This window comes from Trachinotus anak, unplaced genomic scaffold (genome assembly GCF_046630095.1).
Source record: "Trachinotus anak isolate AG129_WGS33_773 ecotype Australia unplaced genomic scaffold, CSIRO_AGI_Tana_v1 ptg000014l, whole genome shotgun sequence".
Lineage (NCBI taxonomy): Eukaryota > Metazoa > Chordata > Actinopteri > Carangiformes > Carangidae > Trachinotus > Trachinotus anak.
The window spans coordinates 20,855,971-20,872,053 of NW_027273865.1; the positions used below are offsets into that span (position 1 = coordinate 20,855,971).

At 43.7% G+C, this 16,083-nt stretch overlaps 1 protein-coding gene across 15 annotated transcripts in view; it reads left to right on the forward strand.

Moving 5' to 3' along the window:
* mecom (MDS1 and EVI1 complex locus) overlaps positions 1-16,083 on the forward strand; it is a 136,824-nt gene that overhangs the window by 2,626 nt on the left and 118,115 nt on the right. For 2 of the 15 annotated variants that reach the window (XM_071496372.1, XM_071496376.1), the window contains exon 1: positions 2,550-2,905. The exons of 1 other annotated variant lie outside the window; for it this stretch is intronic. In XM_071496372.1, the coding sequence (XP_071352473.1) occupies positions 2,869-2,905 (37 nt within the window). In that variant the 5' untranslated portion in view covers positions 2,550-2,868. Of the gene's footprint in view, positions 1-2,546; positions 2,906-16,083 lie in introns of those variants that run through there. 12 more of the 15 variants (XM_071496378.1, XM_071496387.1, XM_071496377.1 and 9 more) reach the window with 9 other exon arrangements.

Genomic DNA, 16,083 nt, shown 5'->3' on the forward strand with positions numbered 1-16,083 from the left:
TTTCTGTTGTTTTTAATAATTGTACACTAACCAAATTTTCCATCTTTTATTTTGTTTCCAGACACAGGTTTGGTCGGACAAAGCAGTGATAAATATCCCTGTTGATCACTTGATTGATTACCTTGCTCAAAGGTCAGGCGGGCCCTGGTAATTTCCTTGTGCCGGAGGCTCCCTTTTCACTTTTAGTCTGCCTCGACAGCCCCAACACAGATCATGTTATTCTTTTAACCCCTGAACAGCTGAGTACGCTACGACTGTAATACAGTCAAATATAACTAAACCTTTTTGTTTGAAGACCCCCTCATTTAGAAATAAATGCAGTAGGCCTATAGAATGAGCCTCGTTTGTGAACTTGTGTGTGTTTGCGAATTTAACGCCAAGTGCAAAAGTGAGGTAGTGTTTTACTTTATACTTGCAACTGTGGGGGTCTCGAACCTAATTAATTTCTAATAATTACAACCCACGGGGCTGTGGGGATCCGGGCGCAGCTCCGCCCTGCCCCCGGGTTCAGCGCATCATAATAAAATATGTATCGAGAAAGTGCTTCAGAGGGGAGAGAGACGAGGAGAGGAGAGTGACTTATTGCGGTGAATGAAAACTGTTTCCATTTAGGCTAATTGAGCGCGCCGCCTGAAGCGCTCTCTCTCTCTCTCTCTCTCTCTCTCTCTCTGTCTCTCTCTCTCTCTCTCTCTCCTCTGTGTGTGTTTGTGTGCGCGGCGCAGCTCGGTTAATAGCACAATTTCTGTCATTACGGTAGAGGTAGAGTGAGGTACAACCACAGTGAAGTATCATATTAACCTCTCTTAACTGGACCATTTAAATGAGGAATCGCGGTTCAGGGTTGCCTCTAGTTTAGTTTAGTTTAGTTTAGTTTAGTTTTTGGACATGGAAATACATCTTTTTTTTTTCCTTTTTTTTTTTTTTAAAGTTGAAAATATTAATGAGCCAAACGACATAGGCTACTTTTTGTTGTGCTGTTTGCCCAGTTGCGCATAGATCATACATGCATATATTTTTATTTACAGCTTTGCACTGAAAGTGTCTTTTTCCTCAGAGGAGGTTGAGATCATGCAATGAATACATTGTGGCCTGTTTGGTTTCCTAATTGCTCACAGTGCGCACACACACACACACACACACACACACACACACACACACACACACACACACACATTATCTGCGTTGAAACTGGCTCGGCCACATTATCGTATGGCATGCTTTGGTTGTGGTCAGTCTCTATAGTTGTTGTTTTTTTTTTTTCATGACATTGCATGATGTCACGACTTCAATCAGTTTCAGCACACCTTGGAATCGATAGCTGGAGTTCGCAACCCATTAAAGAGTTCATCTGCAAGGTCACGATGATCTCATGCAGATCTAATTAATTGCCAATTACTTTAATTATACCCTGTCACTGTTTAGGGAGATATAGACTGAGTCTCTATGTTATCAATGCATGGACTGATGTGTGGATAAAATTTGACCGTTTCTTTTTTTATTGATACATTTTAGCAGTAAAGTGAATGGTAACAAATCATGATTTGCTGGTTCTGTATCTGACCGGTACTCTGTTTCGCTGCTATATGACTCAGTATCTAAATATGCCTCTATAAAATGTTTATGTGATAACAGCAGACATGCAGTGATTTTATTGACTTTTAGTGCCTGGATGGCATGCATTTATGAGTGTGGCCTTTTTCTTAAAATCCAGAGTGGAAAAAAAAAAGTTGATTCAAACATTATTTTACCCGTTGAGATGAAGGTTTGCTCTAAAGTATTTCTCTCTCTCTCTTTTTGATAGAGCCCTTTCTCCTTCCAAGTTAAATCACGTAAAAACATCCTTATCGAGCCTTCAGCAATTACCAAGTGATGGAATTTACACACTGCAACAGAGTAGTCTCAAACAGACATTAATACTAAGCACTTAACATATTAATAATTGTCAACACAAAGAGAGAGAGAGGGGGGAAACTCTCATTTAGAGCTGTCAGTCGGGTGCCCAAGCGGGAGAGGGAGGGGGAAAGTTTTTCATTCATTTTCTAGTGCTCGGTGTAATGGTCAAAACACAATTTAAAATATATAAAATCTTTAATGACTACATTCAACACTGGTGATTTAAGTGAACATTGATTAATGTGACTTCATTTAAGGAGAAAAGGTGCGCAGCAAGGATTGAGAATAAGGATCGTTATAATTAATGTCCCCTGCTCTCTGTAGATCCGGGGTGCTGGCTGCACTGCAAAAAATATCCATTCTCACAAAGCTTTGCATTTAGTGCTCAGGCTAAAAAAGGGTTTTATTTCTTTCCCAAAAAAAAAAAAAAAAAAAGTCTATCTACTGCATAAGGAGAGTTAACTTGATTTAAGTTGTTAAATGTTTTTTTTTCCAGTCTAACTCGTTTTGTTGCCCTATTTTAAGATACATGGTTTTGTTTTGAGATAAGCCCTGAAACAAGTCGAAGCTGCACTGGAAGCGTCTCAGTTACAAAGTTTTCTCACGCGTTAAGTAAACACGAACACACGACTCGACTCTGAGGCTGCAACATGGTTGGACATTTTTTGCAGTGTGCCCTGCGTTCTCACTCAGCGACCCTTTGAAAAGTTGACACGAAAGGAGATGTCGGCGATTCACCCATCTTGACCGGATCAGGTTAATATCAAAGTGATAAATCGTCCCAAACTTTTTCTGGCACTTGCTGCCGGCAGATTTCGGGCTGTGCGCATGTGCGAAGGTGTCCAGACTGACAATGCTGGAGAGATAGCGCGTTTGGATTGAGAAACCCAGAGAAAAAGGACAGAGAAAAAACAAAAAGGAGGAAAAAAGATCCAAGAAAAAATCCAAACAAACCCACGCCGAGAGACTGGCACCATGAGGTCCAAAGGCAGGGCACGGAAACTGGCCACGAGTAGGTGCAACATCCCTTTCTTTTTCCTTTTGAAACATGCCATCTTCTATACCTATATACTGTCGCTGTTATCACCGCGTATACTAATAGTTAACGATTTCGTTTCCACCAGAAAACCATAGTCCTCACTTTCACCCGATGGGAGCAGCAAAAAGATGGCATTGGCGCAAAGAAAAAAAAATCTAACGCTGTCACACGAGTGTAAACTTTAAAGTTGAGGGAGCGATGGAGGAACTTTCTGCAGGGCGTCCGCTCCTGTATTGGAATTGCTGCGTTGCATGTAGTGGGCGCTGTAGTGTAATGTAGTGTATTGTGGGTTAAAATCCCATGTCCCGTGCATCGGCAGTTGTATTGCTATTGCTGCGCACTGCTGCAGTGAGCTGCTGGTCTCTTCAGTTTGCGGGGAGCAAGTTGGGGGGAAAAACAGGTTGATGGAGAGAATCAAGGAGAAAAGGAGGATTTAGGCAGGCATGGTAAATGTTTGAGTGACGGGGATCTTGTTTGTAACTGTTTGAGTCTGCAGTTCATTCCGAGCTCTTCTTAATGTATACTGTGTGTTCATTGTCAGAGTACTAGGCGATATGCCATTCTGGAAAAAAAGAAATAATAATTCAGACGTTGATGTTTTAATTGTTTTTTATGTTCCAATGTTACGGTTTACATACTTAAGACTCCATGTCACTAGATTGTTGCAGGACGCAGCTTCTCCCCCTGTTTGTTAAATTCATTTAGGATAAAACAATAACTTCAAATATTCCGTGGCTTTGATTAAATTAAGTATAATATCGAAACACTCTCCTCATTAAATCGATTTAATTACTTGGACGCAATCAACTAGAAGAATTTATGCAAGGAGATGATTGATATGGCTATTCATGCATTGATTTGCTGCAATAAATTATCAAGAATTATATTCTGTTTTTCTGAAAGCTGTTTCAATCAGGCTCCAGTCCGCATGTAGATATATTTTTCACGAGTGTGATGCCAGCATGTCTGTGTTGTGTCGCCTTTTATTTGAATTGACTCTAACGCTGACTTTTAGCTGTTGAGGTTCTGACTGTAAAATGCAAACCATGAATCTAATTGTGTTACAGATTTTTTATTTTTTATTTTTCTTTGGAAGAAATTATGCAGAGAGTTCAAATCCAGAGGCAACAGTGCAATAACCCAGGCCTGCGGAATTTTAGTGTTTGTGGGAATGATATTTATAGGACGTTATGATTTTCCTGGAGTTTCAGTCAGTTCAGTGTTTACATCCCGTTTTGCATATAGACCTGTATTTTTGCATAAAAAATAAAAGAAGGTGTAACAGCTGCAACATGTCAGTTAACGTCAGTAAGCAGCAGGTAATGGAGAAGTTGTTGCATGTGGTCAGTTAAGAGCAAGTTACTGTTTAATTAGTTTACATCACAGAAAAGTAGAAGCTCTAACACAGACATCCTGATGAAGTTCAATAAACATACCTTCTTAATTGTGATTCTGTTAAATGAAAATATTGACATGAAATAAGGAAGTAGACGCACGCACACGCACGCACCCGCAGACACGCACACACACACGCCCGCAGTCCTCACCATCATCATCATCATCATCATCATTAGCAGCAGCAGCAGCAACAACAGGAAAAACACTTTGTTTTTCTGTGTAGCGGCCCTCCAGGTCTCTGTACACTTTGTTTTAGAGTCGACTTTTTATTAGTGTGTGTGGAAACGCACACAAAGGACAACAAGCGTCAACTGTACCAACTTTTCTACATATTTGCAAACCATTAAAGTCATTATGAGAATATAGGAGGTAGTGTATTATCCACCGTGTATTTAAAGATTATTATTCTTGAGATGGAGGAGGAAGATTTCTACCTCTTAAGTCAGAATAGGGGAGTGTTGTGGGTCCCCGGAGGAGCGGGCCCGCTCTGGCCCCCAGCCAGGTCTGCACAGTGTCAACAGTGAATATTTAAATTCCCAGACCCCTCATAAGGGCTGTGCTGGTAAATGCGTTCAGTGTGTGCCTCCCGCCTGTCCGGAGAAGTCGTGTTAAAACGGGCATGTACGGGGCCTCCTTGCAGAGCAGTCGTGTGATTAAAAAAAAAAAAAAAAAAGAAAAAAGGGGGCGAGAGGGGGGTGTATGTAATAGAGGAGGTGATGGAGAGGTGGTAAACGTAAGAGTGATTGATGGAGGCTAACTGATTAGCCCGCACATCCAGATGTAATGCGGTGCGCCACAAAACTCGCTTTAGTTTCCCAACGCAAGTCTGGCCAAGGCGAGCAGGCTGCAGCCCGTGGTGGATTGTGGGCTCCGGAAAGATGGAGGAGGAGGGCTTTGATGATCCAAACTTGGTGCAGGCTTAATTAAAGATCCACTTAGCATATTTGTGTCTCAATAAAAACCTTTCTGATTATAATGTGTTCCGAGGGCGTTGATAATTTGTTAGGAATCATTTCAATAACGATTAATCTGACACAGCCCATTCAGAGTAATACTGTCATTTACAGAGCTCTAGCGTGCAAATCTTAACGTCGGGAAAATATAGACTTAAAGGAAAAGTTCCATGAAAAATATCTGGAAGCTTAACAAGTGGCTATGGAGCATTCAAATCCAGTTTGTGTCCCAAGGCCCAGACTTGTGCATTTGATAATCATTTTTCACATCTACCACAATATTTTGTCAGTCATCACTCACTGATCCGCCTGTCTCCACAAATGTGGAGTTATAGGCTGTCACTTTTTAGATGCATTCACTTTCAAGTTGTGTGTGTGTGTGTGTGTGTGTGTGTGTGAGGGAGAGAGAGAGAGAGAGAGAGAGAGAGAGTAAGAGGCCTCACGCGCCTCAGGGTCTAGCTGTCTGTCAGCGCCTCTCCTCTCCTCTCCTCCTCTCTCCTCTCTCCTCCTCTCTTCTCTCTTCTCCTCTCTCCTCCTCTCCTCTCCTCTCCTCTCCTCTCCTCTCTCGTTCTTTCCTCTCCTCTCTCCTCTCCTCTCCTCTCCAGAGCTGAGAAGTGCGTCGTCCTCCCCACATTGTGCAATGGGCCATGCATCTCGCGTTTGTCTGGCGGAGCTCATTAAAACGGTTAATAGATCGGCCCATTTAAAAGGTGAGAAAGAGCGGGCCGGCGTGAGGAAAGTGAAATAGAGACCCCATTAAACAGCCCTTGTTGTCCCGGAGCCTCTGCCTGCGCTCTGCTTGGTGCCAAGCTCCGTATACAAATGTCTCATATCTCCCTCAGTAATGGACTGGGTCAGGAATCACTGAGGCCCACGACAGAGGTTACTCCTCTCTGCTCTCCTGGCTTGGCTGCTTTGAACTTGTTTTCTGATGTTGGCTACATTGTTATTTCTACATAAATAACAATGTAGCCAACTAATGTAATATTTTCTTTCTTTCATCAAGTGTTTCACTAACAATCTAGTGAGTGGTTTTGAATTGGAAACACTGGCAAGGTAACTAGCAATTTAAAAGATTTTTGTTGTTTATTTTTAAGGCCTCAGTGTAAAATTCAAGAACTTGCTCCTGACTTTTTTGAGTTTATGTGTTTGTTCTTTGTGAAATGCTCACTTAAACCTGAAGAAACAGCACTTGTGCTGTTGACACAAATGCTTGTTGAGTGAATAGGTGTAAAAGAGTTTCTGTCAGTACCTGCAGAACAGTTACATTTTTCCACTTCAGTGTCCTGGCTGTGTAACAGTTAGGTGATCTGTATGCAGAGGGGTAAAAGTGACATTTATAAACATGCAGTGCATCATTTCTGCTTATTACAGTATCTTATGATAGGGATGCTTGTCAAACCAGGTGTGAAGCATATCACAGACACATATGCTCACAGACGTACATGCAGCCTTGTTGGTGTACTAGCTGTGTTCTATGTTCTATGTTCTATGTGTGTGTCTGTGTGTTTGTGTGTTGCTGGGTTTTGGATGGCGGGGGCAGGTTGGACTATGACCCAGGCTCTCTCATCTATCAACGCCCCCATCTGTCTGACATGTCGTCCACTTTCCTCCTCTCTTACGATGGGAGATGGGTTTCTCTCTCCCTCCCTCTCTCAGAAAATGGCTCTTTTGAAGGTCTCCGATGTTAATGAGTCGTCCAGGACTCAGTCTCAGGGCTGTAAACACAGAGCTGACGAGGTTAGTGGTTTGTTTATGCGCTGTTGTCACCCGCTTGAAGGATGGCCCCTGTCCCAAGCAACTAGGGAGCTTCCAGGCCCCGTCGTGGGTCCCCTCTCAGGCCCTGACACAGCGGCCCTGCCCCAGCGGCTTCTCTCTCGTCTCTACTCCCTCTTTTCCAGCTGCACTCCCTGCTCTCCTCCATCTCAGGCCATCGTGTATATCAGAAATTTCACAAAGCAAAAGAGCACAGAGGCAAGCATTAGTTTCTGAATGCTACTCTGGTGGCAGGTGAAAAAGTGGGAGTGTAGTTGTGTTGTCATTGCATCTTGCGCTTATGGACAACGCGACAGTGTTTGTGTGTTGATAGTAGTGTGCGTGTGTGTGTGCGTGTGTTGTTGTTGGTGGGGGGGGTTGGTATGGTGCAGCAACCCAGACAGGGCAGTGTGGGAATACTAAGGGATGGATGGAGGGAGGGAGGGTGGGAGGGTGGGAGGGTGAGTGTGCAGCAACATGTCAAGCCTGGGAACTGCTGTGTGTTTACCACAGGGAAACCGTACCAACACAGAACAATGAGAGAGCCTTACCCCTTCTAAATAAAAAGGCATTTCTGCTTTCTTCTCCCCCCTAAAGGTCATGGAGTTAGAGATAGGGAGTCCACACAAAAGCCTCCTGTCTGTCGACAGTCTGGCCTGGGCCGGTATGGTGCCAAGGCTGAGGTCATTATCAACAGAGCAGTCCCAAGCTAAGCATATTTTAATAGATTGTGCTTGTGTGTGTGTGTATTTTCTAGAGAGGGAGTTGAGTGTGTGTATGTGCTTATTTGGTTGGACCGAGTGTGAACATGCAAGATTATGCACATGCACAAAACAAAGGAGCTCTGCAGATATAGAAATACAGCCTAGCTGTCAAATATGTGACACGCCGCCATTTTCTCATCACAAATTGGTCTGAGATAAATGGCGTTTTGCTGAGTTGAAAAGTTTACCCAGACATCAAACTGATTTGTGTGTCGTTATGATGTCTGAGGAGTTATAATGTCAACAGATTGCTGATGGTGCGGTTCGCCTGGGCTATTAATGAGGCAGTGGGAAGTTAGTACTCCTTGGCATGCTTTGAGAGGAGATGTCTGTTAGCTAATTAAAGAAACTCAATCATTTTATACTCCAATCAATTACCTGGAGCAGGTGGTAGAAACAGGGCCCGACACTCTGGCCTCATGTCTCACATCAGCTAACTACCCGAAGTCGCTTTACTACATTGTTGAGTGCTTTTATGGGGAGAAAGACTAAACAAGAGGCTTGATGTGACTTCATGCTGGCTGCCAATCTTTGTGTGTTACACTTTACTCTAGACTGCAGACATGATGTTATTCATGCATGTCAGTTTACAGGCTGAAGTGTGATCATTTAACTTAGCCCCCAGCAACCCCAGAGTGAGATTAAGTGGATGCACAAAGTGGATTTATCAATTCCATCCCTTAATGATAAATATCTCTATACTGGCAGGTGTGCTAAAGTCTCATGTGTTTGCCTGTGAACCTTGCTTTGAAATCACTCTCCTGAAGGGTTGACAGTGAGAACAGTGTTTTTTTTCACTCTTACACACTGGAGGGAGCACATTGCTATAAACAGGAATTACCCAACAATCGCTTTGTGAATGTGGTGATAACAGCGTGTTCCAGCACTGCTCGGGGATCTCCCTGGGTGGAGCAGGCTGGCCCAAGGGATGGAAGAAGTGAGGGAGGGAGGCACGGTCATTTCTGATTAACAGGGGCAAAACAGGGCATCAGGTAATGACCATCTGTAGCAGAGCTAGGATAGGACAGGACAGATATAGTCGTAGGTACATTTACGTTTTTATGTGCTGTGTGTATTCTTTTACAAGACACCCCCCTCCCACCCTCCACCCTGAAGCTCATTAAGTGGTGACCTCTCACCCCCACAAGGCGGGAGAGATGAGGGGAGGAGGTGTGATCAAAACTGGGGCCTTCTTGATGAAGTTTGTGCTGCACCTCATTCACTTGATTGGATCTGATAGCAGCTGCCTGTGCTGAAGTTTCATAAAGGGAGACGAAGAGACGAAAAGTCATGACGAGCAGTGAATTCAATATTGAAGTCGAGACACTCATAAAGATATTTAAAAAAAAAAACAAAAAAAAAAAAAACAGCACTGCTGTGGTTGTTATCACAGCACTGCTATTTTTTGCGAAACACTGTGACTTCCTGGTAAAAAAAAATTAGCAGATGTTCTTTTATTTTATTCTATGTTAACCAAATTCTTTATTGTTGCGTTGTCTCTCACACTGGATGGATTGGGACATCATCAAGTGAGTTCCCTGGACTCAGTTTTAGGGAGGTGGATCATCTTTCCACCATTTGTGGGGCAGGCACCATGAAGGTTCACCTCGCTGTTCAACTCCCAATCCCATGTCTGAGAAAAGGAAACACCACGTCCCTGTCCTCAGAGATCTGTCTTGATGACTTCCTCTTTGTGTATTTGTGTGACTATATAAGCCGCGCACCTTCTGTGCGTGCGCGTGTGTTTTTGGTCAGCCAGGGTCGCAGCAGAGGAAAGAATGCGGCCGTGGAAAGGAATGCAGGGCTGATTAGCGCTGCTTACCTGTAAGTGAACTGGACGTGCCGGCGTGTGATGAGACCGAGGAAACAAGGGAACAATAGGACAGTAGAGATTCCTTTCCACGCTGCATTCCAGCGATCCTGCGGCCGGGGCCCCCCGCTCAGAGCTTTGATGAACCCTTCTCGCGGCTTCCTGGGATTGTCGCTCCTCCACAAACACAAAAACATAAAGCGGTTGGTGAGCGGGGGCCAGGGAAGAGAGAGCACGGCCCTCCTCAGGATGTCCTGTTTTGATTAGCGTTAGCATCCTAAAGCACCATTGAAATATTATTCTAACACGGAGAAGAGCTTAGTGGTGACACATCCACTTCTTTCCACTCTGTGACCTCCAAGGTCAGATACACTACAATGAGCCAGGAATCAAAGAGGTGCTCCTCACCCAGTGATATGACTGAGGAAATCATGTGAGGAAAACAAGGCGATAAAATGATAGGCAGAGATTTCTGGGCCGGTCAACAGGTGTAAGTTTGTCAGGCCAGTGCTGTAGAATTATCTAGAAAATACATGACAACACAATCATCGTGTTTTTCTCCGGAAGACAAGGTGAGGGTGGTGCTTCCCTATGCTGGAAGGAGCAGCTACGACTCCTCAAATCAGAAGAATTTTAAGAGACAAAAATGTCAGAGGGGGTAAACACTGATTTGTTTGTGATAATAGGTTGGAAATCAAACTTGTGTTTTTACTGCCTTGTGAAGCATTTTGTACAACCTTGATAACTACTGACAACAAACAGCCTCTACTAAATGTTTACATAAGTCTTTCTTTCATAAGACACAGTGTTAGAAAACTAATAGAGCTAGTGTTTATAACAGTATAAAAGCCAAATGACTCAAATAGCCTTTATTCTCATTCTTTTCTCATAAAACTTTTCCTTTGAGTAAGTACTGTAGTTGTGTATGTCGAGCACCAGCTCTTCCACACAGTGTCCTCTTTCAGCAGCCCACACTACATCTTTTCTGTCTCCTGTGGAATCAGGGAGCAGTGAAGCATTGCAGCATGGTTTGTTGTTCTGCTGTTGCTTGAGGGCTTTAGTTTGACAGGAGGGCACCACTTTGTTCACCTCAGTGTCCAGAGGGGACCCCTAGGGACCCCTGGGCCTGGATGTCTCTGTCAGGGCTGTGGCAGGACTGGGGCAATGGGGGGCCCCGCTGCTCAATGGGTCAGTGGACAAGCTAATCGATTTTATCTCCGTTTCACACACCACGCCAAACCCCTACTGGCCTGATATTCACATGTTCACTGTTCAGACGATTATGCTCCTTCCATCTTCTGTCTATCTTCTGTTTTTTTTCTTTTCCTTTGTATCCCACCACATTTCTTGTGTTTCTGGTTTGTCTTTCTTCTATTCTGTTTTGTCTACTATTTCTCTTGTGTTTTATCTTCCCCCTCTCCCCTTCCCTCAGTCTATCCCTCTTTCTCTCCCTTTTGGAAGGGAGCATTTTAAATTTAGCCTCCATGCCCGTCTCCATGTTGGCGCTCCCCTTGTGGGAGGCTGGTGGGCAGGCGGAGGAGACCATGTTTTCTCGGCCATTCCTCTGGATGAAGCGTTGGAACAAGGGAATGAAAGCTTTGGGAAAGGTCTGGAAACTTCCCATTCATCAGTGTAAGGAGATACTGCGCTGACAGTTAGCAGACGGCCAGCCAAGTACAACACGGGACAGCCGCGTGGGCCTGCAGCGCTCAGCTCAACAGACAGACAGAGCGAGACCAGACCAAACACCCCACTCATCTCTGATCAAGGAACTAACATATGTTAGCATTTTAGGCGCTTATTCTGATTCTCTCGCACAGAGTGACTCAAGTGCGAACAGTAGAATAAGTGAATGATTATGGGTGCAATCATAACTAATATAGTAATAAAGAGGAGCAGGGGGCAACAAAGTTATAGCACTGCAGACAAATAATGATCATATGCTGTCATTTAAGTAGTGGAGCAAATTGTGGTAAGTTCAGTTATTTTCTGATTTGGCAAAATGGGCAACTTTTTCTACTTTGGTGCATTGTGAGTTCTGTACTTGACTTTTTTTCTTGTCCTTTCTCCTGTCCCTCTGACACAGCCTCTTGCAATATACTTCCCATCAGCCACTGCAGCAGGGCAGAATGCATTTATGAAAGCAAAGAATTATATGCAACAGAAACACACATGTTTGAAACTTTATCCATCCTTTAGAAGAAATTTGGACACAACATACTCAGATACAAATGCAGACATGTACCTGTACAGGGTGAGCTAGGATGGGACAGGACCGTGCAGGGTAGGACATTGCAGGTGTGAGCCTGTGTCTCTCTGCCCAGCCATTAATCGCTGCCATCTGACAGTTCAATCTACGAGGGGCTGAGCAGAGCAGCCGGCTGGTTACCAGGGCAGGTCATTACTGAGCACGGAGGCAGCCAATCGCATCAGCGATCAATGACAAAGGCAGTAGAGGAGGAGAGAGCAAAAAGTGAGAAGAGAAGTAGAGGGAGGTAGGGCTGAAAGAGATAGGGGGTGAGAGAGGGAATGGAGATGTGAGTATGAAGGGAGAGGTATGGCAGGATAAAGGCACTTATGCTGCTGAAGGTCAGTTCTTGGTTGTGGAGTGGATGACAAACAGGCTGTCAGCTGCCAAGAAATGGAGATATTCATCCGATGCTGCACAACAAAAAATATGGCCCCTTGCACGTGCACACATAAATGTGCACAGACACAGTCATTGCCATAGAAGCTTGATTGAGAATGCAGCAGGGGAATTTAGTGTGAGCCATTGTTTTATGAATTCCATATACAAGGTGTTGGCAGTCTGCGCCGCCCTTTTAGTGGTCAGTTCGGGCTGCGCTGTGGTAAAAGTAATGACCGGCTGTGAATAAAAAAAATCAGTTCATGAAAACGCCACAACTCCCCTGTGGCTCCGCCTCTGCTGCCCACCACGTTACCACGGGAACAGCTGCCATGGCAAGGTCCCTCCAGTGGTGTTTACCCAGCTCCAAGAAGTCAAACACAGGCTCCGTCTAACAGGAATTCCATACGCTTTACGACATTTATCATATTTCATTACCCAGCGAATGTCATTTTCACCTCCTCACCCATGTTTTTCTTCCAACTTTTTTATAAAAATGTTTGACGAGGGGATTAATTGAGGTCGTGGGTGACATTATTTGGCCAGGTCTCTGATAAAACAACAGGGAGATCTCTCTTCTCTCCCCAGAGGCCTAGAAGCTGGCCGTTTATCCTGCATTATCTCTCAGCAAATCCACTGGTCCTCTCTCTCAGACACAGATTCTCACACACAAACATACACACATACACACCATCCCAGCGTGGACACCACTGAGTGATGATGAGTCATTATAGAGAGGGCGCCCTTCGACCTCCTCCAGTCTTTATGGATCACTCTCTGGCAGAATCATATTCCCTAATGCCAAGTTCCTGTCCATCTGCCTGCCTGTCTGTCAGACAGTCAGGCCCCTTAGTCTCTCCCTGTCTTTTTCTCCCATACTCTTTCACTTTCTCGCTCTCTCCCCTGAGTTTCACACACCAGTTCATCCCAGACATCTCTGTCTCTGTTTATTTTAATAACAAACAGGAAAAATATCTCCTTTTCCCATTACCAAATGTTTGAATTTGATAGTTTTCGTGTATTCCACAGTGAGAATAATGGACATAAGTGTTGATTTGGTCTAAGGTCGTTTTTAGATGAACTTAAGAAGGGCTTCAAAAGTTGTCTGTTGTCCAAGGGTGTGGTAATTGTAGAAGATTAATTGTATCTATTCATTCTAACTTACCATGTACTTCAGTGTTGAGATTGGCATGCAGCATCACTTCAGCTGAATTCACAGTAATCCAATACATCTCTTAGCATGTAAGTGTTTTCCCCACATCTATTTCCTCACTTGCATGCGATCATGGTAATTTGTGCGCAGAGGAGCAGAGCAGAGAGGGAACGTAGAGGAAAAGAGTCAGTTTGGATTTCTACACATCCTCTTCTCTTATTCGATGTTACTTTGTTAATCCAATACTCCCACTATTCCAGGGGTATTTGGTGTGGATCAGGCTGCTAATATGTTTGTTGTGGGCGCTAGCATTTGATCCTTCTCTCGACAAATGCAATTTGTTTGGCTTGATTTGATCAGTTGCTGCAGCATATTTCCGTGCAGGTGGGAGCATGTAAACCTTCCATACAAAAGGAGTTAAAATGTTTTTGTGTCTGTGAAAGGGGAAACCCTATTACAGGTGTCCTGGACCACAGGGCCCTGCTGTCTCTGATGAAATGCTCTTTGGGTGTTAATGTAATTCTGATTTCGCCTAGCCTGGAGAATAGCCACCTCTGGGGTTTTAAAACTGGCTCTGGAAGGCAGAAAACAAAGTCTGGATCTAAACCGTACAATTACAATGGTGGAAACTTTGAAGGGCACTTCCTGATGTAACGTAGTAATCTCCCTCGGGAGAGACACCAGAGAATGTTGCTGTATAATTTTGGTAATGTTTTTGTGGACTAAGCATTGTTGTATGTATACACAGTGCATGCGACTAAAGTGGTACTGTCCACAGCCAATGACATTGTATGCCCTTGACATGGAATATATTGATAAAACATTAGCTGGCTGGCATGTGCACTGGTTAAGATGACAGCCAATGAAAATGGGAAACATTGCTTTTTGACTGAGGTATAAAGCTTTCTGGTAAAAGTAGAGTCAGGGATCCACAGGGCCAGCAGCATTCTGTCTCCTTATGACAACAACATGTCTGTTTGGACAACTACTTGAAACTGTTGCAGTGGATGGTAGTAAAATCCACAAAGGAAGGCTTTCATCCCACAGCGTACGCCTGAGTTGTTAGGTCTGTGCACTGTCCCAGAGTAGCACCAGTGACACAAGAAAAACAACACCTTGCTTACAAGCAAAGTTGAGATATTTACCAAGTTAATATCCGCTGTATAATCACAGCTGTGAATGGCAGATAACACATACAGCTGTCATTCATTTTCACTGCCACTCCAGTGATACTACTAGATACATCATGTTTATTTAACATACATAAATGGATGTACGGTATTGAATTTTGTTTTACTTTTGTGGTGAATGTTCACCCATTAGCTAGTGGTAAAACTGAAATATTATAGCACAGTCTTATTGTCAGTAGATCTTTGTTGACTTAGGCTGTGTCAGAAAAAACTCACTACTTCCCTATGTAGTCAGTTTGCCATTTTGTAGTGCTGTCTGAATGTATAGTGAGAATTATTATACCCTATATAGTGGACTAATGGTATCCCACAATGCATCGTGAAAAGTGTAGAACCGATGGCCACTAACAAGCAATATTCATGCATTGTGCTTGTGCTAAAAGAAAATAAATGAAAATGACCTGAGTAGTGTCCGAAAAGTGTTTTTCCATATTGCCAATGAGCTCACTGTATAGTCCTTCACATAGAAATCCCTGGATAGTGAGTAGGGAGTAGAGAATGAGTGCCGAAATCACTCATTCACACAATCTTAAATTGAATTGTCTCTCCTACTTCCAGCATTCATCAGACAATTGCATAAACTTGGTTTATTGTTTGATAGTTCAAACTCACATTAAAGGCAAACCTCACCACAGTTGCACCCAGATAAATACGACTGCTCTATAAAACAAGTGACCCATTTCAGCCCCTTAGAGGTTCAGAGACATAGGGTACATGCTAGCTGTCACATCGTCAGCTAGCCCAGGGCCCCACAGATCAAATACAGGTATGATTTATGTCCGCTGTCTCAGCCTTCACACCGCATGTTCTTCTGCATTGGAGTCGTTGGTCAAATCCAACTGCAGCAGTAATTTGTCTCCTTACATGTGTAGGAGGTGAGGGGCACAGGTCAGTGAAATGAAAATGACCAGACCTGACTTAATTGTTGTATCTATTTGCAGTTCGAGACAGGATGTCTGTCTTAATTTCTATCTGTCTATTTGTCCATCTGTCTCGCTTCTCTCTTGGCGCCATGTTTTGTGTCAGTGGGTCGAGACCCTCTGGCTGCAGTCAGCCATTATAGGTGCTGATCTGATCCAGCAGGAGCACAGAGTTCACTGAATAGATCTCTTTGGGCCAGATAGCATCATTATCACAACACACAGCCTGATGCTTTCTCTGGCCCTTACATTGTGCTCCTGTTTACCCATACCAAAAAGTCCAGTGCCAAAAAATACATACAAAATTGATTTGTTTTGAACTCCACCAAATGTACAAATGTACAATAAACATATATGATGTTTCAACACCATTATGCCTCCAATTTCCCTGCCAGCTTGGCACATCTGACAGGGTTAAGCCAGTAAATTGTGGAGAGAAATGTTTCCTGTGTGTAATTACATTTATCATGTATAATTAGGAAGTTCTGCTCTGTCTACACATGATGACCCTTGACCTTGAGTGTGACAGTTGTAGGCTGGTGTTGCCAGACACCCAAATGTGTTGTCCAGGTCGTGCTACTC